Below are 24,126 nucleotides of genomic sequence, written 5' to 3'. Positions count from 1 at the left end.
AGGGCGTCATGGTGTTCCAGATGCTACAGCTTTGTTTTCAGAAGTTTCCATTCTATTTTTGTATTTCACACACACACAAAAAGAGGGTTAAAAAAAAAAAAGAAAAAAATATAAGACGGCACAGAGAATGCCAAGCCTGTAAAACTTAGCAAATACAAGACTGAGAGTTGCTTTTGCAACTGCAATTACAATCCACCTGCAGGCCCGCCTTGTGAACTGAGTCTGCTGACACACATGCATGTGAGAATGCATAAATGCATAAAGCATCACACATCGGCACACAGGAGGTCTGGTTACAACTGCACAAGTAATATTTCCACTGTTTCCAAAAATTCCTAGTCCCACATCCCCCCCCGCCACCATTTTTTTCTTCTTATTTTCTTGTCTATTTAAAGGAAAAGGTGGCAGCAGCTAGCAGGCAGCTGTCGCAGCCCCCTGTGACTTTACCAGCCCAGGGCTGCTGGGCTCCAGGAGCGACCCAGGACGATGCGGAGCATTCCCTGGAGCTGGAGTGGGCGAAGCACCGTGACGTGCTGCTCCAGCTGCCAGCAGCGTTAGGGCAGCAGCCAACGAAACCCAGCTGAAGGGGTAATTTGGGAGCTCTGTTAGCAGCAGAGGCCGGTAAGCAGGGGTGTTGCACCCCCTCCCACGGCCCCCTGCAGTGCCCCTGGTGCAGCAGGCAGCGCCGCTGTTCGGATGCAGCGTGCGCTCGGGCTGCAGGAGTCCAATCGCTCAGGGTTTGTTTACACTGGAAGAGCTCTGCTGCTAGCGGTGCTGGCATCGCTCCTCCATGTGGATGTAACATATGCCAGAGAGGGAATTCCTCTGCCAGTCTAACCGTACCGCTTCCCCCAGTGACATCGACGCAGCCAACTAAAGCACCGCTCTGTCAGCACAGCTGCATCGGCTGGGGGCGTAGGACTTGACGGCTTTTTTCCCCCCTCTGCGTGTGTGAAAATACTCCACGGGCCTACAAAAACCCTACAGCGGAGACCCTGCCCCGGGCAAGCTGCCAGCATTTTCCTACGGTGCTTGCTGCAGAGCTGGAAAATGGAGACCCGAATGCTCCTAGACCTGAATGCTCCTGGACCCGAACAGCGTTTAGTGGGCCAAGAGGGGACTCTACCCACAAGGTCTGCAGGGAGGAACAGAGTTAGGGGAATTTTAAATAAATGTATATTTATATCTATAAAATTAGTAAACTTCACTGTAAGGCCAGACGTGCATTTTTTTCTAAGGTTTTTCCAAGTTACAGTCGTAGACATCGTCACCTGAACGATGCTCTGCACTCTGCCCCCTAGCACCCCAAACCTCAGCACCCCAAAAAGCTCCTCCTCTTCTCCACAGAGATGTGGTGCTCAGAGGACGGCCTGGGTACCCAAGGGCTAAGGAATCACCTCTTCTGTTGTCCATATTACATGCAGACCTAGAAAGAACACATCATCTAGGGGCTGTAAAAAGGATGATAAAGAGGGTAAGATTGGCAAAACTACACTCTCTCTGTATTTTTCTCACAAAAATGATTTCCTCACAAATACTTTCACAAATTTCCCCCTCTTCTCTGGGTCTGGCATTCCCTTACTTAACTCAGCCTAGATCCTTCAGCATTAAGAAGGTCTGATATTTGAAGGAGAAAGGGACACCGAATACAGACACAGGTCCTCTGCTTCCTCAGCATACCGTGTTTCTCTGGACAACATCACAGCCACCACAGTGACACAGCCAGTGAATAAATGCAAAAAGCAGCAGCGCTCTCCACCAGCGACCCTCCTGTATTCCTGCACTCACAAGGCAGCAAGAGCAACGTGGTAACTGACAGCGTGGTCAATGACAACTCCGTAATAAGACCAAATGATCCCATGAGGAAGCTCACAGTAGCACTTAAGAGAATGAGCCCTATTTAGGAAAAAGGCATTTTAATGCTCTCACCTGGGCTAACCTTCCCCAAGAGCCGGGCTCGCCCTCGCGGCTCCTCCGCCCTGCAGCAGCACCACCCGCACGCACAGCGGCCACACGGCAGCCTGCCCGCAGGCGCAACTGCCCGGCGGGGATTATTCTTGCCAGAAGCACAAATAATCTCCTCGGGAGGCTCTGCGTGAGGACTGTTGCCCGGGGGAGAGAGCATATGCACGTTGAAATGCAGATTTAGCTTCTCGTCTCCCTGGTCCAGTCCTAGGTTGACCTGCTGCGGCAGCACCGTCCCTGTGGATTTCAGCGAGGGCAGGCTTTTGGCCCGCACCCTCCGCTAAGGCACCTGGCTGCAAGAGCACTGCTGGTTATTAATGGTCCTCCTAAGCACCTTCCCTTTCTTTGCAATGCCTGAAACACCACAGTCAGGTCTGTCCTCCTCACCAGGACAGAAATATTTGGCCCTGAGACATCCATGTGAAACCAGAGCCCAGTGAGCCCTGCCTTCACCTGCTGCTTGCACCTGTCCTCAGGCTGACAAGATGGCCACCGCAGCCTGGGCCCTCCTTCTGGGGCCTCACGTAGAGTGATCCTTTCACCTTGGGAGCCGTTCCTTCCTAAATTAAAACCCAGAATGCTTTTTTCCACCAAAGACCTCAAGCACTAAGTCAAACCTCCCACCAATCCTGTCACGGTGCCAACAGATAACCAAACACCGACACCAGGCTCCCCACATGCCACAGATACCAGCCCCTGGATGCAGTGCTCGATGCCGGGCTGACCCCAAGAGCCAGACTCCTTCCCCTGAGGCATCTTCCCTGTTTTCTTCTTCAGGCGAATGGAGCTGTCCTCAAAGAAACGCTTATCAGTCGAACAACCGGCCGAAAAAATGAAAGTACAAACGAAACTTAATGGAGCGCAAAGTCTAATATGACAAGGAAAATTCCCGCCCCAGTTCTAATCTCTATTTACAATGTCAAAAGTGGGTCAAACGGGTCTGCAGTGGAGGGATTGGTTTGGAGAATGATCTCTGCAATGAAAAGCGTCCACGCAGCGAGCAGTATCACGCCGCGATACCTCCACGGCAATCCTCTCCCTGGCCCTCCGAGCCACTCAATTTTACAGCGCGGGGGCGAGAAGCTGTAACTCGAAACCCTGCCTTCATTCAAACATGATCTTAGTGCGACTCCTCAAGGACTTACAAGAGCTGAGATACTGCTGGATTTAGGCACGGGGTGCTGGGTTCGGTAACTGCTCTCCCTTTTCTCTCTTTCCCTTATCCTGTTCCCCAGGCGCAGGTTGCTGGGCAGTACCATCACACCGCCCAACCCAGCCCTTCTGCTTTACCTCGGCACGTCCTCCCTTGAAACGCAAAGGAATCGCAGGGATGTCCAACAGCAGCCCCAAAGTGAGAGACACAATTCATAATAACATCACTTTCCAACGTGTTTTCATTCACAGATCCTGGAATCAGCTCAATTTAATATCTGTCTTCTGCTGTTCTCCAAGACAGATGACTGTCATGTAAGCAAACGTAGCCAAAGCATCCTGACAAGAAGTTATTCTGTGCAAAGACGGCGCTCAACTACAAAGCAGTCCAAAGGAAGAGCATGCTACCCAGCCTTCAAACCCACCAATTTGTTTTTATCGACTGAAGAAAAATCTGTTCTTTGACCTTCAAGTGCTTTATTCCTTTTATGGTCAAACAACCTTTTATTTATTAAAATTCTTCTACTAATTACTCGCAGGGTACCCAGAGGCTTTAAAAGCACAAAATGCCAAAAAATGTACTATTACATTCCTACACATATCAAATCCTCTTTCTAAACAATTTTGGAAAGAAAGAAATGAACTTAAAGCATTTTCTAGAAAACATCTTCAAGAAACTGATAAACATTCCTGCTTATTTTTAATTTGTATATTTTTTTAAGGTTCTTTTTGGTTTTAGTTGCTACTTTGTATTTACAGGAAAGGGAGCTCTGTCAGTCTTCAAAGTGCCTGCTGATGTCAGGTATTTATAGAAAGTTCCGATCTTAAATGAGTTTGAGAGCTGATTCAGCCTACATCTGTGGGCCAAACTGTGTATTGTTTAAACCTCAAAAAAGCCCAATTTGAAGTGTCAGCTTTCACGACAAATAGGGAATAAAAGGGCTCATATTTAAAATGCTCTCAGGATAAAAATAATGCATAAATAACAGCAGTAGCAAAAAAAAAGACATGAAAAAAATAGCTGAATTCAGGGAAGGATGCAAATTTTATGTCTTATTAGCAATGCAGAAGAAAAAAAAAAAAAAGAAAAAGTATTATGGAAATATCTCAGTTATACCTCCTTCAGACTTACACCACTTTCTCGCTGCCAGCCTGTGTGGTATACACTCTGAAGCTACAGAGAAAATATTCACACAGTTGGATTGGAAAATGAGTTCATGAGTCCTTCTGTGATTTAGAAAGTACAGTGGGAAAGACCCACAAAAATAAGTTGGGACCCACTCACAAAACAGATAAGCAAAGAAATAGCCCTTTAAAAAAAGAAGAAAAAGGGGGAGAAAAAGTGATTTCCCCCCAGACTAAACTAAAGCCAGAGGAGAAAGGGACCTCAGACCAGCATGGGACCTCGGGCAGCTACCTGCCCCATGCCCTGTCTGGCGGAGAAGCAGCAGCCTTCCTCCCACAGCAGCTCTTCCTCCTCGCCTCTCCCAGCGGTCCCAGCCCGCCCACCACCACCTGCTGCCAGACCCCGTGTCTCCACACCACCAGGTCCACACCGACGTACACAGGACAGATCCCAGCACCCCACAGACAGCTCCTGGTGCGCCCCGCTGGGCACAGGGCAGGCTGTGCCCCTCTGCAAAGCCTCCCCTGGACCTGGGGTCGGGAAGGGACCCCAACATCTGAGGTGTTGGCTGCTCTGAAGTGAAAACAAGAGAGAGCCTCTCGTTCACATCAGCAGAGCCACTCCTAGCAATACCGTACAGAGAAAAGCACGTGAAGTTGGGAAACACTCTTCCAGCACTTCTTTCTGTCATGCTTGTGTTTGTTTTCGAGCCTGCCGTAGAGCCTGTTCCTCATGACAAGCTCAGGGCACCATCCCACCAGGCTGGCCGACACCTCCAGAAGGGGAAGGACCTTCCCCAAAGCCTCTCCCTACCTCACAGCTCAGCACCCAAAGCCTTGGAGCAGGCACGCAGCATTTTCACCTCCAACATGCAGGTGGCAACTGGAGGGGAAAGGTGGTGGTGGCCATCCTGGGCAGCTCTGCCCGTCACCCGTGGTGGCTCCCACGTTGCTCATGGAGGAGGTCTCACCCCTCCAATCATCTTGGTGGCGTTCCTGGCTGGTTTCCGTGTCCCCACTTTGCTCACGGGGACGGGAATGACCCCACTGAGCCCAGGGGACGCCAGTCCTGGACCTCAGTGCCATGGTGCAACACAAAGCAGCGACAACTCCCCGTGCGTGGCACACCGAGCCCGGCGCCCCACCAAACTCCGAGTGGTGGCTCCCAAACTTGGTAGCTCAGCGGGCGACGCAAGGAAGCCCCGAAAACCAAAAAAAGTTGAAACCCCCTTCCCTCCACCAACACGGCAAGTGCCCTTCGCTCATCCCCAGGGGGAAACTTTCCCCAGCGGGCACCGCAGCCCACCGAAAATAATAAAAAAAGGAACAAGAACACCTCAAACCAGGGGGTCGTTATTACGATTGGGAACGGCGGGGGTGTGTGGGGAGGGCGGGGAGGGGCTGGGGGGCTCCCTGACCAGCCGGGTGCCCCCACGGGGGAGCTCGGCACCCCGGGGGCGGTGTCGGAGGCCGCACAAAGGCGGTGCAGCCCCCCCCGCCCGGCCCCGCCATGCCGGGCAGCCGCTTACTTTGTCGATGGAGCCCGGCAGCAGGCGCTCGAGGAGGCGGCAGAGCACCACGCCGTCCTTCAGGGAGGACTGCAGGAAAGCCTCGGGGTCGGCCACCGTCTTCTTGGGCGACTCCAGCACGCCCAGGGCGATCAGCCACGTAACGGTCTGCTCGGCCGAAGTCATGGCCGCGGAGGCGAGGAGGAGGATGAGGAGGAGGATGATGAGGATGATGATGATGGGGAGAGGGGGGGTGATTTTTAGGGGGAGGGGGGGGGGCTTCAAGCGGATGCCCCCGCCTCCCCCATGTGAATGCAGATGACGACGCCCCGCCGTCACACCGCCACCCCGTGTCAGACGCGCTCACACACACACACTCACACCCTCACACACTCACACACCCTCACACACACCCTCACACACTCACACACACACTCACACACACACACATGCAGCCGCAGAGCCGCCTCCTCCCCGCCCCCTGACATCACGGGGCTTGCGCGCCCGCGGAGGCTCCGCCAGGGCCGGGCGGAGGCTGCCCCCCGCCGGCCGCCCCGGGCTCGGGGGGAGCCCGGCAGCCCCCCGAGGGAGGATTTTGGGTGAAAAAGGGAGGCTCTGAGGCTGGCACAGGCTGCCCAGAGAGGCTGTGGCTGCCCCATCCCTGGAGGTGCTCAAGGCCAGGCTGGGTGATGCCTTGAGCAACCTGCTCCGGCGGGCAGCATCCCAGCCCGGAGGGGCTGGAACTGGGTCGGCTTTAAGGTCCCTCCCAGCCCAAATGGCTCCGTAATACCCCAGCTGAGATCAGATCTGCCAAAGGGCAGCAGTGCCTTTGGACCCATGCCGAGATAAGCCTACCCTAACCCATAACACAGGCAGACTTTCTTAAACTCTGATGCCCGAGCTGCAATATCTCTTCCAACATTTCTCGGCATCAACCATCTGAGACTTCTGCTTCCCCACTTTGCCTTCTTGGTGCATATTTGGAGCAACAGCTGCCTGCCGGAGAGCTACAGAGAAGGCAAGCTCACCTATTTCTTGAGATCGGAAAGCAGCACAGATGGCTTAACCACGTCCAAGAGGGTGGAGGTGCCCAAAAGGTTGAAGAAAATGCCAGTCTCTTCCTGGCTTCTTTTCTTTTCATCCTTTCTTTTCACAAAGGATGGGGCATATCACTATGACCAGTTTTCTCACCTTTCTCTGCTTTGTTTCACCATCAAGCTGTTCAGATTACCTTATGTCCTGACTTCAGTCCCACTTTGGCTTCTAAATCATTCACAGGCTGATGATGCCCTGTATTTGGGAACCCCGTATGGTTATATTTAAGCAACCGAAAACCTTTCTGAAGACATCAAAGGCATGATTTTAACTACCTTTTCCTATAAAACATTTTTATATATAGGCAAAGATGAAAAAGTCATTTCAGTATTGATTCATAAAGAATAGATACAGAGCACAGATATGGTAGGTTTAGGAAACTCTCTTTACACAAAGAGATTTTTATATTTTTAATTTTAGTACTAGTTTAATTTAGCTTACTAAGAAGATCTGGACCCCTCTTTGAAAGAGATGAAGACATACGCTAGCCAAACTTGGCAGAGATCCTGTAGATCTAGCAGCACTTCGTTTTCAGCAAATAAAGATTCAAAAGCTGACAATTTCTTAGGACTTTTGGAATCTTTTGTCTTACAAGAAGTTATTAAAGAAACCAGGTAGTCACAAGGTAGAAGGTAAATTTCTGCCATGGATTAGCAAGTGGTTGAAAGACAAAACAGCAGGAATAAATTGCCAGTTTTCAATTTGATGAAAAGTTAATGCTGGAGATACCTCCTGTATTCTGCAATGTAGGCTGAGTTGTCCTGAGTATTTATCCTAAGCTTAAAGGGATGAAAAGGCAATTGTATTCCTGCATGTTTTATTCCATCTTTCAGCCTGCAAGCAACAGTTTTTAGAGGAGGGGGAAAAGGAGAGGAAGGAAACAGCAGGTAGAGAAAGCTGCTGCTCCATTTTGGACTCCCATTTTCCATTTTTCATTTCCAGCTATTAATACCTCGCCCGTCAGCTCCTGGAGCAGCAATGAGGTGCTCTGGCCAGATACACAATTCTCTGCTTTCCCTGTGCCAAACCAAGGTCAGCATTTCGATGGGGAGGAGACTAATTAAATATCAGTCCGGCTTGGATAGAAATCACCTTGACAGACTGTAATTAGCTATGTAGGGGTCTTACTGGATCAATCACTGTCCTGGGATGCCTGTGCAGTAGTAACTGTCTCTGTAGATTTGCCTATGGAGGTTTACATCCCTTAGAGTAAAAGCCTCACCCCAACAAAGCAACACTTGTATGAAACTCAGAGGTATGTTTCCACGTCTGGTTGAACCCACCTTTCAAAAGTGTCCTGAAGTACCTCCAGCTGGCAGGGGAGCTAGGGCTCTCGCAGTTACCTGCTGTCACACATACATCTGCATGCCAGAGACGGAGTTGGAGCCCTCGGAAGGCAGACCCACCAGCCCAATGGTACCAGCACAGGTGAAGGTGGAGAAATACAGAGTAGAAGACCACTCTACATGGATGAAGCCACGTGGTCAGGTTTTCTGGGCTCCCATTGCAAATAGGAGGCTGCTGCTTCTGACAAAGCAAGGGTAGGCACTTGGAGAGCTGTCTGCCCATCTCCTCTCGGAGAGATGCCTTTAGTAGCTAAGGCAGGACAGAAACTTACAGCAAGTGTAGGCTCGGTCAGCCTCAGCTTCTCTTCTCCAAAAGCATTAATCTTAGTGAGGGGGGCAGCAAGAGAGTATGCTTTCCTCTGGACTGAGCTGTGCTAGAAAACTAACTAGAAAACTAAGTTGTTTTCTAGTGAGTACAAAGAAGGCAGAGAGAGAGGAAGGAAATAAATACAAATGGATCAATAAAATAAAATAAACTTGAAGGGAAAAATGTGTAGGAGATACGAGTGAGGAAAAAAAATAGACCAACAACAGAGACACGGTTATATTTGGATAACTTTATACCCAATATTTCTAATTATCTTCGAGGTGCCAAAGTATTTTGATAGGCAGATGCAAAATTTCTGGTGCCGAGAGCGTGTCAACCAAGCATAAAGGAATGAGTACATAGGGAGTGCAGTTACAGTGCTGGTGCAGAAGCACAGAGAGGAGACTCCTGGAGCCCGTGTTTAGCAATGGGACACGGGCACCCTGATGCTCAGGACCGCAGTGCTCAGCTCCAGGACAGGTGGCCAGGCAGATTGGCAATCTTGGTCTTAACAATCAGATTTTTTTTGAAGGTCTGCTTCATTTCGCAAGGCAATTAAGACAACTCTCTGTGTTACAAGCTTTATCATGACCATTGGTGCTTCTGTAGCTTTTATCCTGGCTATGATCTTTAGATGGAAATACCCGCAGAGTCCTCTGGCAAGCCTATGGTAGCCCCAAATGTAGCTCTGCTTCCGTGCTCCTGAGACCATCAATTCAACAGCTACACTACCTGTGTCTTCTAAGTGCAATTCGGGATAATGGCATTGATCTGTTATATCCCTCATTCTTTCAGAAACCAATAATAAGTATCTCCACTTCAGGCAGAGACGAATATAAAATGACGGTCCTCGCAACTGAGGGCTTAGTCTAAATCACGCACGATAGAAGATGAAGGATAGACCTGAGAAAGAAAGAAATGAAGAAGGACAATAGTCAGCAGTGCAGTCACACAAGAGGAAAGAAATCTATTTTAATTGCCATTTTGGAAGTATTTTATTCACGCTTAATGAGGACCGAGGAAGAAATGAAGGACGGGGATTGAATGTCTAGAAATCAAAATGGCTAGAAATGATTGAAAAAGGCTTGAATTTAAACCAAATTTAAACCAAAAAAGGAGTCAAGGTTTTCAGATTTTTATCTTTTTTAATGTGTGCATACTGAATGGACAGTGTTTACCAAAATTTGCCCTGCATTTTGTTAGCATGAGATGGAGTAAGTGCTTTTTTAACAACGCAGGCTGGGCGGAAGCAAACCAGCAGTTCCCCTGGGGAAGGTGTTGGGGGAAGGGAATTTGGCAGTGCCTCCGCACTTTCAGGCCAGTCACAGAGAAAGCCGTGTCCTGCAGGCTGAAATATCAGATGCAGATCCCCAGCTGGCAGCAGTTGTCACGGCTGCCTTGAAGTTGATGAATCTGTGACGTTTTTAAACAGCGAGCCCTAAAACTTTTGCTCTGAACTCTCATGACAGAGCCCTGACATGACTGTCCAGAAACAGAGGAGTGTAGGAGATACCTGATGGAGAGTTCTGGGCAGAGTAAGGGTAAGGGTTTTGCAGAGTCATCGGTGAAACCTCATTTGGAGTACAGCACAGCAACTTGGACAACCACATTCAAGAAAAATTAAATCACACTGGAACAGAGTCATTGGAAGAGTGACAGTGATCTTCTGAGAGCCTGGCTTGTTTAGCCTGGCAAAACAAAGCCTGAGAAAGGGGATAGGATTGCTGTCTATAAATACACCAGTGAGTAAATATCACAGATAGACCAGAGCTATTTAAGCTTAAGGACAATGCTAGCACAAAAACAAATGGATACAAACAGGTCCTGAATAAATTTATGCTGGAAATCAGAAAAGGGCTCAATTCTTCTGGCCATAAAATTCTTCAACGCTAATAAGAAGTAGTGGGGTGAGTTGCCCGGCCATTTTTTGAAAGAAGTGCAACGAGTGGAGTGAAGTGATTATACCACTCGACTGCAGTAGCAGGGACTGGGATTTGCCCGGGCTCCCTTCCTCAGCAGAAATCGCCCAGCAAAATTTGTGCTTTGCCTACCAGAATCAAAGTGGGCCAAGCATTCATCATGATGGATGCTGTTTAGTGTGAGGAGTCAAATGAGCAGAACCACAGTCAAAGCCATTCCTTCACTCCCAGTGAATGCTAATGACACTCGTTCAGCGCTGCATGGAAAATTCACTTGGTAAACTAGGTTAATGGAAGAAAATCCTCTTCTCTGAGGGACAGGGCCACTGGGTTGGAAGCCTCACGCGGTGACCCTTGCACGTATTTTGTAGTGTCCTCTTTTGTAAATATTTTCCAGCCCTATGAAAGTTTGCCACAGACCTCTGCCAGCTTGCCTTAAAAAATGCAGTCCCTACCAGAGCGAAGTAGGGTCCTGCTAGTGGTACCAACAGCCTGTCCCCTCCCTGACTCCGAAGGTCTGGGCAGTAGACAGGCGTTTTTCCAAGTTCCTGAAGTACAGGAGGATGGAAAGGCAGCACACAGGGTGGGAGAGGGGAGGAGAACAGCAGGATGCTGGAGGTTCTTGGTCACTGCATTGGTCAGGAGCAACAAAAAGAGCAACTCTCCAGTCAGCATACGTGTGATAGCATTTCCACACTTTGATCCCAGTACATTTGATACAACCAGAAAACTGGATTACCCCCTATTTACACAGGAAATCACCATCTCCACATGGCACAGCAAGTGTCACCGCCTCCCTGCTCCCCTCTTTTTATTTTTTGGGTGCAGGCGTTGCACTGCTGGCACTGGCAGGGAGGGCTTTGGGAGCCTGCTCCCTTTGGCTCCTGGCCACAGCCCGCGTGTGGCACGCAGCAAGGCTCAGCGAGAGCGGCTATCGGCTCGATCAAGCTTTTAAGTGCTCCCTGGACTATTTTTGCAGCAGACCACGTGAGTTTATGGAGTTTTTATTTTTAGTCCTACAGTACAATGTGTTGACTACGTGCATTTTGCATGCAGTGGGTATCGAAGTGCCAAGGTGAAAGAAGCCGTTTAATGGTCTGCCAATATATGTTACAGTCAATAAATGCTGCAGATAACGAATGTCACCGTTTGCCTTGCAGTTAGCGTCTGCACCCTTTCAACCCTCATGATCATGTATTTATATTACATCCATTTAGGTTGCAGACCTTCGTATCACCACTGGTTCACTTCAGACTTGCTTCAGCCCCTCTCAGCCAGAAGTAGCACGTTCTCCAAGTGCTCCTTCTGAAAGAAGCCAAGCACAAAATGAACTGTTCCAACAAAAATCTCTCTGAAGACCCACCTAGCTTACCAAACCTTTACCTACCCAGACTAAAGGGCTTGCAGTGGTGCTGCTACCAGGACCAGGAGGAGGATGGTGGACCAGGAGCTGCCCCTGCCCTTCTGCTTCTCCTCACAAGCTCCACGCACCTCTGGCTGCTCTCTTTCGTGCAGGTGAATACTGCGGTCACCTGATGGAGATGGATTGTGGAGATAGTTATTCATCTCAGCCCTTCGCCTTTTTCTCTTTGAGCTCCCAGTGTTAAAGAAATTGTGTATTGTTCCTTGGCTTTTCTAGCCCTGTTCGCAGCAATTAGCATTTTTAGTGCTTTTAACTTTAGCCAAATAAACTTGCAAAGTATGTTCTGATTAACTAGTAACCACATGACAAGCAGCTTCGTACATAAGATTGTCCAGAGGCCTTGAATCCTGAAGATCTAGAAATTTATAAAAGCCAAGGTGTATGCACAGAGTCACGTCACAGCTGCTCGGAGAGGAGAAATAAGTCACCATCAAGCTGGATTTCCTAGAGGTCTCAAGTTTAGGTAATGTCATCTCTTAGTGATTAACTATCAGCTAGGTCTGCCCTCTCTTAATTTCTCCTGGTGTTTTTCAGGTGAAGCTATTATCCCACATGAAAATGCCCCTGGTAAGGAACGAGCCAGGCCTCCATTACTCAGTGGTCTCGTTTAAAGCCTCATGCTTCCGACAAAGTAATGGGATATTCTTGCTTTTAAGCACAGGAACCGGATAATAAAACACTGTAAGAACCCTGGGCTGAAGATTGCCTGAAATTTTTGTCTCCTTTTCCGGTGCTGATGTTTCCTAAGCTCCCAATGGAGATTTTCTACATCTATGTAAAGTGTATTTTGAAAGACAGCTCCACAGTCATTGCTTCTACATCACTCATCTAGTTTTCAGCAGGCATATTCCAGTTCCTTATCAGATATAGCTGCAAAAGGGAAACACAGAGTGAAGGTAAGATAAAATCTGCTTTTAAATTAAGCAAAAAAAAGTTTTTCAGTGTTTACCTTGGATTTTCTAGGGCACTTCCAAAGCACTGGAGATCTCCATTTATTTTCAGCGTATTACCTGCGATGACTACATGCGATGGCTGTATTACATTAATCGGGAATTGCTGCAATGGACTGACTCTGTAATTGCTTTCCGATCTGAAGAGCGTTCAGTCTCATCTCTACTCATAATCACTATCTGATCAGTGAAACGGGCCATGATAAAAGCTGGGTAAGAAAGCTTCCTTCTTTACTAATTGGACGAGACTTGGAAACCAGAGGCTTTTCTGGGAGCGCTGCCTATTTTCCTCATAATTATTTGCATATTCAGTTCAACAGCAAAACAAGTCCATAATTGTTCAGTTCAGAAATGAAAAGCTTCTCATCATGTACATCGGTCAGAAAAAACATGAGCAATCACTACATCAATACTAAATAGCACTAAATCAGTACTACCTGCACTAATTTGGGACTAGGAAGTGTATAAAACAAAAACTTAAGAAGCTTAAGAAGGACATTAAGGAAGGAAACCTGCTAGAGACGTTGTTTTATGTATGCTTGTTAGTACAAGGAAGAACTTTTCCACTGTTCAACGTGTAAATTACATTCACCATCTAATCACACTGAGACAATCTGAGGTGTTTCCACATTCAGATATGTTTTGTAACCAGTTTATAGCTGATGTGTAACTCACAACAGCGCTGCCATCGCCTTAAATTTAATAACAAGGGTGGGGTCAGACCTAAATGTGAGCCTCCCGCTTTGATGCCTGACATAAATAATGCACACAGAGAGTCTCAAATGTTATTTGGCTCTACTGCTGTGGATTGAATGTCATGGCTTAATGCCACTGTGCAGAAATAACACCACCAAAATAACTTGATCTAACTATTTAACCTTGCAAATACATAGTAGGAAATGAGGCAAAGCCTGAAAAAAAAAATGGGGGAGGGAGTTAAAAATAAATAAATAAAGGCTGAAACTGAGTCTTTGAATCCTTGTGGTTCAAACCCACATTGCTTTCACATCATTTTGTTCCATCCAAACTCATAAGACTGTCTGGACCAGTAATGGTTATTACAACATCATTACACTCCAGCATAGCTGTTTGTGCCTACTGATCAAATAATTCTCAAATATAGGCCTATTTAATTAGGTGATAGAGAAGGCAAACACTGAAGTCCATTCTCGAGCAATGTCTCAGAAAGTAACATGAGAGTTTTACATGAGAAAGGACTGACAAAATATTCAACAAACGCTCAGTGTCTGGCTCTTTTTGTTCTCCTAAATTTCAGTGCAAAAGAAAGGGAAAGTAATGCTTTAAATATAAAGTATGTCATTTCACATTATCTTTTTTTTCAAAAGACATTGCAGCACATCAGATTAATCTGTGGCAACTTCTGTCTGCAACTTCTACTGATGAGAATAATCTTTTCCATCAAACTCGTAGATGAGTAATATTTAAAAGCTAGCACTCGCGTTTTCTTCAGTGTAACTTCCCAAGCTGTGGAGTTGACCATTGAAATCTGTCTAGGGACAGAGTTTCACCAGGACTGCTCCACCCGAGATTTCAAGCTCAGACAACTCAATCAATAGAAAACAGATGAGGCTGAACCGCCAGAAAGCAGATCACTCAAAAGTGGGCTCCTGTGCACCAATTCCAACTTTTTGTTCTTGACATTAGAGCTGTTCAGAAGTTAAACTTCAAGATTGGCTTATTTTCCAAGCCAGCTAGGAGAAAAATGCACTCAGCCACTGTCATGCCTGTACGACTGCAGTCTTTGCTCAAACCAACTTAAAAATAAGTCTTCTGAGCATCTTCCACACACACATGAAATATTTCAAAAGAAAAAGGCAAACATCACTGTTTCCTGTCGTAGAATCATAGAATGGTTCAGGTTGGAAGGGACCTCAAAGCTCATCTAACTCCAACCGCCCTGCCACAGGCAGGGATGCCACTCACTAGACAAGGTTGGCCAAAGCCCCATCCAGCCTGGCCTTGAACACCTCCAGGGACGGAGCATCCACAGCTTCTCTGGGCAGCCTGTTCTAGTGCCTCACTGCCCTTACAGTGAAGAATTTCCTCCTAATGTCTAGTCTAAATCTACCCTCTTTTAGTTTAAGGCCATTCCCCCCTGTCCTATCTTTATTTACCCGAGAAGAGTCCTTCTCCATCTTTTCTATAAGTCCCCTTTAAGCATTGAAAGGTCACAATGAGGTCTTCCCAGAGCCTTCTCCTCTCCAGGCTGAACATCCCCAGCTCTCTCAGCCTTTCTTCATAGGAAGAAAGAACATTAACAACTTTCTGAAATGACAAATGAAAACTCAAAGACACTCCCCACTGTCGCTATCTCCTTAAAAGTGGAATTGGATCATTCACCAGCTCCAGCAGGGGAGCTCCCCTCAGAGCCTGCACTTTGCACTCATTGGAAAAGGACACCTCAATTTTGCTGCAGAAGATGGATTATACCCCACCACACACCGATGCACTTTCCTGCCCCATGGAGAATGGATACAGAGCCTCAACTGGGTATGGAGGGAGTGCAAAACAACCAGAGAAGCACCGACACAAGAAGTCCATATGTTTTCCAGACTCCTTCCCCCATTCTGTTGAATACAAGCTTCGTTTTTCCCAAATTAAAAGACCATGGAGAGAACTGAAGAGGGAACTTTACAGGGATTTTCCTTCGTCATTTTCTTCTCTTGATTTTAATTCATGAAGAAATAATTAACGTCTAGGGAAAATTGTTCTGAATCTCTCAGGATTTTTAATATTGATCTAAATAAAGGTTGTTTTTATACAGAAGCTGCAATGAACTATTCATTAAACAGATGCAACACTGTGTTTGGACCAGAGCTATTTTTTTGCATGAATAAAAAATAAATGAAAATAATAAAGCAATGAGTTTTGCAATTACTGGAGATCTTTATCTATGCTGTTTCTGCTAGTATCCCAGTTTCTTCAAAAGTTTAAGCCTTAGAAGCCTCCAGCCAGTGAGAATTATGGACCAAGTAGTCCTACACCATGTAAGTTTATTTAACCATTACACAAGACCAGCCCATAGCACGTTTGGCATCATAGTAGCTACGGATTGACTCCACGATTTTTATTCAGTCCCTCTTAAAAACCGTGGGATCTTTGCCTAAACATCTATAATAGCAGATCTTCTATAGCAGTAATTAAACATAATTATACATTGTGTGAAAAAGCTGGAGAGTCTTATTTGTGTGGAAGGGGCATTTAATCCTCAAAAAGACACAGCAGGGCTGTTTGAGGAAGAGCTACTATTCCATACAATAAGATAGAAGTCTGGACCCCAGGCTCTTCCATTTAATACTCTGTTGTTATATTTTAATTTGCAAAGCACAAGGCAGATTATTTGCTTTATTTTAAAGTATGTTTTAGAGCTGTATGTACTAAACGGCATAGTTCTATCTGAAATATAAATATTCATATTTTACAGCAAAATAAACTAACAAAAAGGGAAAAGAAAAAAAAGTAGTGATGACATGTCAAGCCTGCTGGACTACAAAGCTGGATATAATTTAGCTTCCTCTTCCAAATGGTGGAAATAATAACTCTGAAAAAAACTACACAAAGAAACTTTGAAAGAATTTAACTTTTTATAGTTAATTAATGTTCTTTTTGTTAGGTTTGTAAACACTAGAATCTGTCTCTCATAAGCTAATTTAGCTTCAACAAAGGTATCTCATTGTTTACTGTAAATTACAGCTTTAAGTTACCATTCAAAGCCAAGAAGAATCATGTTTCAAGTTAAAGGACCGAAAAAGAAAAAAAAAAAAGAAAAAAAAAAAAGATGACTGTCAAGAACTCTTCACTTTTAGACCATGAACTTTCACACGGCCCTTTAGTCATAACCCTAAGAATAACATAAATAAATAAATAAATAAATAAATAAATAAATAAATAAATAAATAAAAGCTCTGTGCTAGGACCGCATTTCCTGTAACATATGTTCATGATTGAGGTATTTAACCAGCACATGATGTGCTCAGGCGGAGCGGAAGCTGCCCCTCTGTAGCAGCCAGTTGAGCTCCCAAAATAAAGTGGAGAAGGAGTTTGCCAACCGCAGCACAGCGCAGCCTCTGCTATCCACTCCTGCAGGGAGGTGTTAGTACAACGACGGGAGGAATGCTGCAAACAATCTGAATATTCAGTTAATAATGTTGACACACATTGTAGAAGAAAATGAGATCTGCAGAGAGTTATTCCTTTAAACAGGGTTTATACAATGCAAGCCTGCAAACAGATCAATCTCCAGCACAGCCATTAGTTCCCGTTTGTTTAAAGGCCTGGGAAGCATATGGTGCTGGTAGCACAAAAGAGTGAGAAGGACTACAGAGAGAGATAAAGCTCTAGGTAAAGCTGTGTGCGTGGTGACTAGGCAAAAATACTGCTTCTGAAGAAAACTCGTTGGAACAGCCTGAAGCAAAAGGGGAAAAACAAACAAACAAACAAAAAAAAAAAAAAAAAAAAAACAAAAAACAAAAAAATAACACCCTTTTAGGCCAGTACAGAAACTTTAGCTTGGCCACATTAATGCCCTGTGCACTCAGTGCCGGAGTGCAGCCAGCAGGGCAAGGCTAGGGATGCTTCCCATTTGTGAGGCTGCTTCTGGAGCACTGCATCCTGTCCTGGGCTCCCCAGAACAAGAGATTTCTTGGCCATCTAGAGCCAGTCCAGCACGGGATGAGGATGGCTGAGGGGCTGGAGCCCGTGAGATAAAAGGAGAGGATGAGAAAGCTGGGTTAGTTCAGCCTGAAAAAGACCAGGCTGAGGAGACAGCTGTTTGCTGCCTCTCCTTACCTAATGGGGGCTGCAGAGGAGATGGGACCTGATGCTCCTCAGAGACACGCAGTGAAGACTCAAGTCACTGCAAGGAACTTCTGAGTGGATGTAGGAAATCAAGTCACAGGGAGAGCAATGAGGGGCTGGGACAGGCTGCCCAGAAGAAGCAGCTTCCAGGGTGTGTAGTTATTCAAAACTCAGCTAGAGAAAGCCCAGATGAGCTGATCTAACTGCAGGCAGCCTTGCTTTGAGCAGGAGGCTGGACTAGAGACATCCAGGGGTCCCTTCTGACCTCAGTTACCCACAGTTCTGCTCAGCAATGAGGTGAGATGCAATTGTGGAGGTGTGCATGGCAGGCAGCACTGAAGTTTCACTGTTGAAAGCTGGGCATGGAAGTGAGTACCATCACACAACAAGAGCTGCCTGCTAGAGGCAAGCCAGGCAAACCCTCCATCAGCCTGTAGCACCAGTCTTCTAGCTAAGTCAAAGCTAAATCTTTCTGGAAGACAAGATATAGAGATCTAGATATCTATATCTATTTGTATGTATGTACGTATTTATGTATAGATAGATAGATAGATATAAATATAGGTATAAAAATATAGAGAGATACATATAAATATAGGTATAAATATAGAGAAAGATAGAGATAGAGATAGATAAATAGAGATGTAGATGTAGATGTAGATGTAGATGTAGATGTAGATGTAGATGTAGATATAGATATAGATATAGATATAGAGATAGATATAGAGATAGATATAGAGATAGATATAGAGATAGATATAGAGATAGATATTTAGATATAGATTCCTTCACTGGAAGGAATGACACCTGCACAAAAATCATCGAATGTGACATCCAGAAACTGGAGGCAAACAAAACTGTTACCTACCTGCTTTCCAGGTGGAGAGCACTTTTATACTGGAGAGATGAAAACTGAAATTGGTATTTATATAAATACTGAAGTCAGTATTTAAATAAATTATTTATATTCCAATGACTTGGCAAAAATTCTTGATGTATTGACTTTATAAATCCTGTGTCTTTATCAGTATGAATAGAATAATACATCTAAATTATAAAAACAAGCTTTGATGATTCACTATCCAGGAGTTATTCCCTGTGAAGCTTCTAACTCCAAGTACTTGAGGCAAAAATAAAATAATGTTAAGAATAACAACAAGCACATGTGCTAATGAAGCTGCTTCTAACAGCAAGGGGAAAGTGAGAATGTGAGGAAGGAGCAAGACACAAAGAGTATGACCTATGAGAAAAGATGGAGCAAATCTTCAAGCACATAGAAAGGCTGTTGCAAAACAGATGGAAATAATGTGTTTCCCGTGTCTGTGGTGCATGAAATGAGAAGGAACAGGCTTAAACTGTGGCAAGGCAAATTCAGATGCAACACTGGGAAATGTCTTTACAGCTTTTCTGGGGAGGTGTTGTAATCTTAGCATTGTTTGCAACCTTTAAGAAAGCACGAGACAAGTATCTGTCAGAAGTGATGAATCTCTGCGTGTTCCTGCCTGGGAACAGGAAGATGCACTACGTGAACCTTGATGCCCCTTCAAGCGTGACGATTTTGTACAGAAGCTTTTATATAGCGAACACAGGAATAAAAAGATACCTCCAATTCTAAATTACAGCCTAAAATACGATCTGAACTAGAGTTACACCTCGAAGAGAAAGATCAATAATCAAGAGGTTTTAGGTGGTATTTGCTAAAGAAAATTCATATTAATTACCTTGACATTAGGAAAACTGTATAGGAATAAGCTCAAGGCATTTTATTACTCAGTACTGAGCGAGCAGATGAGACAGCAGCCAGTTATCTAACGGAGCCCCCATGAATATGACTTCAGATGTGATCTGAGATATGGAGAATGTCAAACTAAATAATCGCTCATGCTTCTGGCCTTAAAATGCAGACATAAAACAGAATTTCTCTTTGGTCACCCACGGCCAGAAGGACCGAAACAACTCCAGTGATTGCTTATGGATTTCCAGGACTAGAGGCTGCATTTACAAAAATGGTTCTGATTTACTCCTCAAGAATTTTCAGGAAAGCAAAACGAAACAGGGGAATCCCAATTTCTCAGCACATTTTTCAGAATAATGAAAATAGCAGCCCAAAATGAACCGCCGCGTGTTAGCTAGAGGCTCCTTGATTTCTTTAGCAGCACAACTGTAGGCAACCCACATCTTTTCTCCTTTCTCTTCCTCTCAGCTATTTTAAAAGGTGACCTCATCCGTGTATCTAATAAAATCACAAAAGCTCAAAAGCTTAGTATGCTGAGCTCAGTGATGTTCTTAGCTCTGTCTCTTAATAATTGCTTTCACAGTGCCTCCCCCTACCCGTAAGACGAGCTAGATGAATTGGAGCTAACTTCATTACAGATCCAAGCCAGAGCAGCTTCTGCTTCCTGTCACGTCCCCAGCGGTGAAAGGCTCCCTCCAACTTTCGCTGCAGAGTTCAGACTGCAGCGCACATACAGATTTTACTCAGGCACCGTGATTTTATCAGTCCACGCAGGCTGATACTATGCACCCTCATGTGTAATAGTAGCTAAAAACTCTAGAGCCACTGCAGGATTTTCTTAATTTTGCCCTACTGTGAACGTCCCTCTTTATTTTAGCAAAGGACAAAGGCAGCTGTACAAGCAATTCAAAAGAAGCAGAGCTGAACACTAACCTGGAGAACATAAAGAGTAATAAATCACAAAATGTTTATAGAAAGGTGTTACAAAGTGTCCTCACATAACTAGCCATTAAACTGTTTTGTTGTGTTTTGTTTGTGTTTTTTTTTTTTTTTTTTTAATTCTGCAAAAAGAAAAAGGTCAACAAAATGAGTATTTTTTTCTCGAGACTTAAAACCAGTGGTATTTAAACAAATAATGCTTTTTAAAAAGCAGGTAAAGAACAAGCCCTTCTGGCAACACTTCACACTGGCTTTCCCTTAGCCTCTAGCTATACACAAGGAGGTACTGCTTACACACACAAAGGCTACAGAGCAAGCAGAAATTACCCCATGTTTTTATTTGCCGTTGCAGAATCAGGAACAATTTTTGGAGGAAAAAAAAAAAAAAAAAAAAAAAAAAAAAAAACAGACATTGAGTTGTAGCAAACACTGAAAAAAGCAAAAATGAATGGAGTCTTCTCTAAGAAGGTCCCATCTTATGTATAGCTCTTAATTACTCTTTTTTGATTGAAAGATGAAGTGATATATATAAATTCTCTTAGGTGTATTACATGCTATTTCCCTCTTTGACCAGTTACATGACACATGTCTTTATTTCCTTCTATTTCTCTTGATGTTCTCTTCTTCATTCATATTTACTTTATCTTTCCCTTGTCTTTGTATCCCCTCTTATTCCCCTTTTTAATTTTTATTTTGTCATTGTAGGTAGTTACCATGAAAACACAAGATTTTCTTCCCAGAGGAATTTAACTGCATGTGCATAGATATCAGGAGTTAATACTGCCAAAACCATTTCTGTAACCAGAGTTTGGCCTAGCCCAAGATTTTTCAGCCTGCCCAAGATGCAGGGTGCTGGCAAAGGCTGAATTAAACACCGATGAATACCACAGATGGTATTCGAAAAGTGGTGAAAGAGAGGTGAAAAGAAAGTGAGAGATTAGAAAGGTGGGAAGTTTTGGTTGGCAGAAAAATTGGAGGTATTTGATCTAGTCTTGAAAACTAACCAGTAAGACTAGTAAAAATATCTTCTGATGGGAATGTGTGGTAAGTAAAATATCCCTTAAAATAAGTTTTACCAAAAAAAAAAAAAAAAAAAGCTTTTTTTTATTATTATTTTTATTTCCTGTATTTTTTTTTTAAATTAAAATGCTTTGGTTTTCCCAACGTGTAAACCATTTTTCAATCAAAAGTGAGGTTTTTTGTTTTGTTTTGTTTTGGAATGGTACATACATTTTAGGGAAAACAAATCTGCCCAGATGCATTGTCCAGTTAACTACATAGATATGCAGAACATTTCTTCCTTCGGAAAAGCAACTCAGGCTTTTTGGTCCTACCATTTTTTGTAGCCATGGCCTTCCCTTACCTTAATAATCATTAGAGGACTTACTCTGATGTAGCAGCTCAGGTGTGCTCCTGCTGTGTAAGGGGAATAAATGCTTTCAGTTTTGTTCCTGGTTGGTATTTTCTTTATCTTTGAGAGTTCTTCACCCTTTTATCCCAGATATCCCATGCACTTAGTCACATGGCTTGAATTTTTGAGTACACCTGTGTGATGCCAGGAGCTGGGACTCGATGATCCTTGTGGGTCCCTTCCAGCTCTGGATACTCTACGATTCTATGATTTGTCCTGCCCTGTGGTGCTCCAGTAGGCAGCGTAATCAACACAGGAATTAAGGCCGGAGGATGGATCTTCTGTTTCCTGAAGTAATGACCAGCCAAAGAAGTGGGAACAGAGACAGCAACTGCAGTTTAAAAAAAGAAAGGTCTTGTGACCACTGGATGTGTGCTCCACACCCAGACGTGGATGCCTTGGTTTGATTCATCTCTGAGGCTCTGGAGTGCCAGCATAAAATAATATATGATCAACACAGTCCAAGCAGGCAACATGTATGCCTAATAAATAGCTGAAAATAACAACAAAAATGTGACAGTGATGATAGCTGTCTATTTGACAGCCCAGAAAAAAAAGCATGAATGATTTTATGAACTGCTGCTCAGATACAGTGACAACACTCAGCTGTCTAGGTCACTCAGTTAGACTTCCAGCCATATCTGCACGATGCTTCAAGAGAGTAACTCGAACCCATTGCTAAACATTATCCTGAGGTGTCAGCAGTCCAAGAATTCACTGATCCTTTCGCTACACTTGAAGAGCTTCATGTTTTATTGGAAATATTATACAGATAAAAATTACTTGCAGAGTGGAGATGGATAGACTCATGGTTTAACTCAGACAATTTGAAGCAACATATAAATCAAGACTTTTATCAAGCTTGCACTTTCATTTCTCCATGCAAGTTCCCAAGTCAAGTGACAAGATGTAAAATGCCACAGAACATATAGCCTCAGTATAGGGTAATGACCCTTTTTAAGTGGCAGACTAGGTTTGGTAAAGCCTAATGACATCCATAGACCTGTTAAAAATTTTCTTCATTTACATATACACGTCTTAGTCCTCCAAATAATTTTATGAAGTGTAGCATTCATTCTTTCCAGGACACGATCCTTTCATAAAATCTATCAAGGATACATTTTGCAAGCTTCCAAAACCCTCCAGAAATAATGCCAGCACCTCTATGAGCTGGCAGAGTTTCATGCATCTCTGACCTAGATTGTAGGACTTAGCAATCAGGAACATACAACACTCAGCTGCAGATCAGCAGAAAGAAATTAATATAAGATAGCTCTCCTAATGAAAAGCAGATATGTAAATCCATATTATCCATAAATCATGCTTCAAGTCTTCCTCAGAAACTAATCAAGCTTAAAAAAACCATGAGATTGGCTTAAAAATCATGAAATTTGAAATATGAATAAATTTGGAGTTATTTATCTGCCGTTGAGTTTTTAAGCCTCTAGAGTGTGCTCCAGTCATATTTTCAAGCATTTCTTTACAAAGTGAAACGTGTAGATCTTTATTTACAATGAAAGCTGAGATTAGTGTATAAAGCTAGTAATTCAGAAGTTGAATTCATCAGAGAAACATGGAAGTTCTACCAAAAAATTCCTAAAATTACTCGATGAGCAGTACAATACTGTACCGTACTAGAAATGTAGTTGTGGAGAAAATAAGCAGAAAGCCAGCAAATGCATCAGCGTTTCTGAAAGGTTTAAGGGAAGTTTCTTGCACTGACAAGGAACATAAACTCCAAAAATTTAGGGGTTAACGTAGCAGGCCACTTCATGTACCAACTCATTCACCTTTTCAATAAGCATTAATAATAATGAACTGCAGGAAAAAGAGGCTTTTTGTTACATATATTTTTACGGTTTTGAACACGCTACACCTTTACAAATTCCAGACTGATTTCTCAGATACAAAGAGGATGGCCCTGCAAAAAGTTTCCGATTTGCTTCCCAGTAATTCATTCTCAGCTCCATTTATTTGCCCTCCAGGATCCTTCCCACATTGTTTCTAATCTTTCCAGGCAGCTCCCTCCAATACCTAGGGCTAGAGGCTTTCCTATTATTTGGAAGAGATGAGGTTTTTAAAGAAAAGCTGAAGTTTCAAGGAAAATACCAAATGTTGCAGTAGAACCATGCAGGTTAGCAACTTGCATCTGTCTAACCTGAGGAATAACTCGAGACCAAATGACATGAGGCAGCAGTGCCCACTGGCGTGGCTGTCCCAAGGCCACCCTGTGTCCCCATGGCTCTGTCTACAAATAAGAAAACTCTGTTTTATGCGTCAGATGTGGCATACAAATTAACCACACCAATAATCTCCTCATTTACGCAGCCGTTCTGCAGTAAGTGTGTAGAATTAACCATGGTAACACGCATAAGCATATTCAGTTAATAATTGTTCATTGACATGACACATTTACTAAATAAACGGCTGTAA

The 24,126-nt window shown here is 44.3% G+C and overlaps 1 protein-coding gene and 2 long non-coding RNA genes across 7 annotated transcripts in view; 1 reads left to right on the top strand and 2 right to left on the bottom strand.

The window, feature by feature from the left end:
• ARHGEF7 (Rho guanine nucleotide exchange factor 7) overlaps window positions 1-6,232 on the bottom strand; it is a 110,944-nt gene extending 104,712 nt beyond the window's left edge. Inside the window, exon 1 of one of the 5 annotated variants that reach the window (XM_027444149.3) lies at window positions 5,772-6,232. In XM_027444149.3, coding sequence (XP_027299950.1) covers window positions 5,772-5,936 — 165 coding nt within the window. In that variant the 5' untranslated portion in view covers window positions 5,937-6,232. The remainder of the gene's footprint in view (window positions 1-5,771) is intronic. The other 4 variants (XM_027444154.3, XM_027444159.3, XM_027444163.3 and 1 more) reach the window with 4 other exon arrangements.
• A 2,548-nt stretch (window positions 6,233-8,780) lies between these two features.
• On the bottom strand, window positions 8,781-22,153 carry LOC113839831 (uncharacterized). Its single transcript, XR_003492437.3, has 4 exons — window positions 21,670-22,153; window positions 11,805-11,949; window positions 11,644-11,722; window positions 8,781-9,401 (listed from the first exon to the last, which is right to left on the bottom strand). It is a non-coding gene; the product is annotated as an uncharacterized lncRNA (long non-coding RNA).
• Window positions 11,275-16,042, top strand: LOC119715625 (uncharacterized). The gene is made up of 3 exons (XR_005262883.2): window positions 11,275-11,404; window positions 11,635-12,736; window positions 12,843-16,042. It is a non-coding gene; the product is annotated as an uncharacterized lncRNA (long non-coding RNA).
• Window positions 22,154-24,126: the final 1,973 nt, after the last annotated feature.

This window comes from Anas platyrhynchos, chromosome 1 (genome assembly GCF_047663525.1).
Source record: "Anas platyrhynchos isolate ZD024472 breed Pekin duck chromosome 1, IASCAAS_PekinDuck_T2T, whole genome shotgun sequence".
Classification (NCBI taxonomy): domain Eukaryota; kingdom Metazoa; phylum Chordata; class Aves; order Anseriformes; family Anatidae; genus Anas; species Anas platyrhynchos.
Note: the sequence above shows the minus strand (reverse complement) of the source record. Positions and strands in the feature narration are given on the sequence as shown.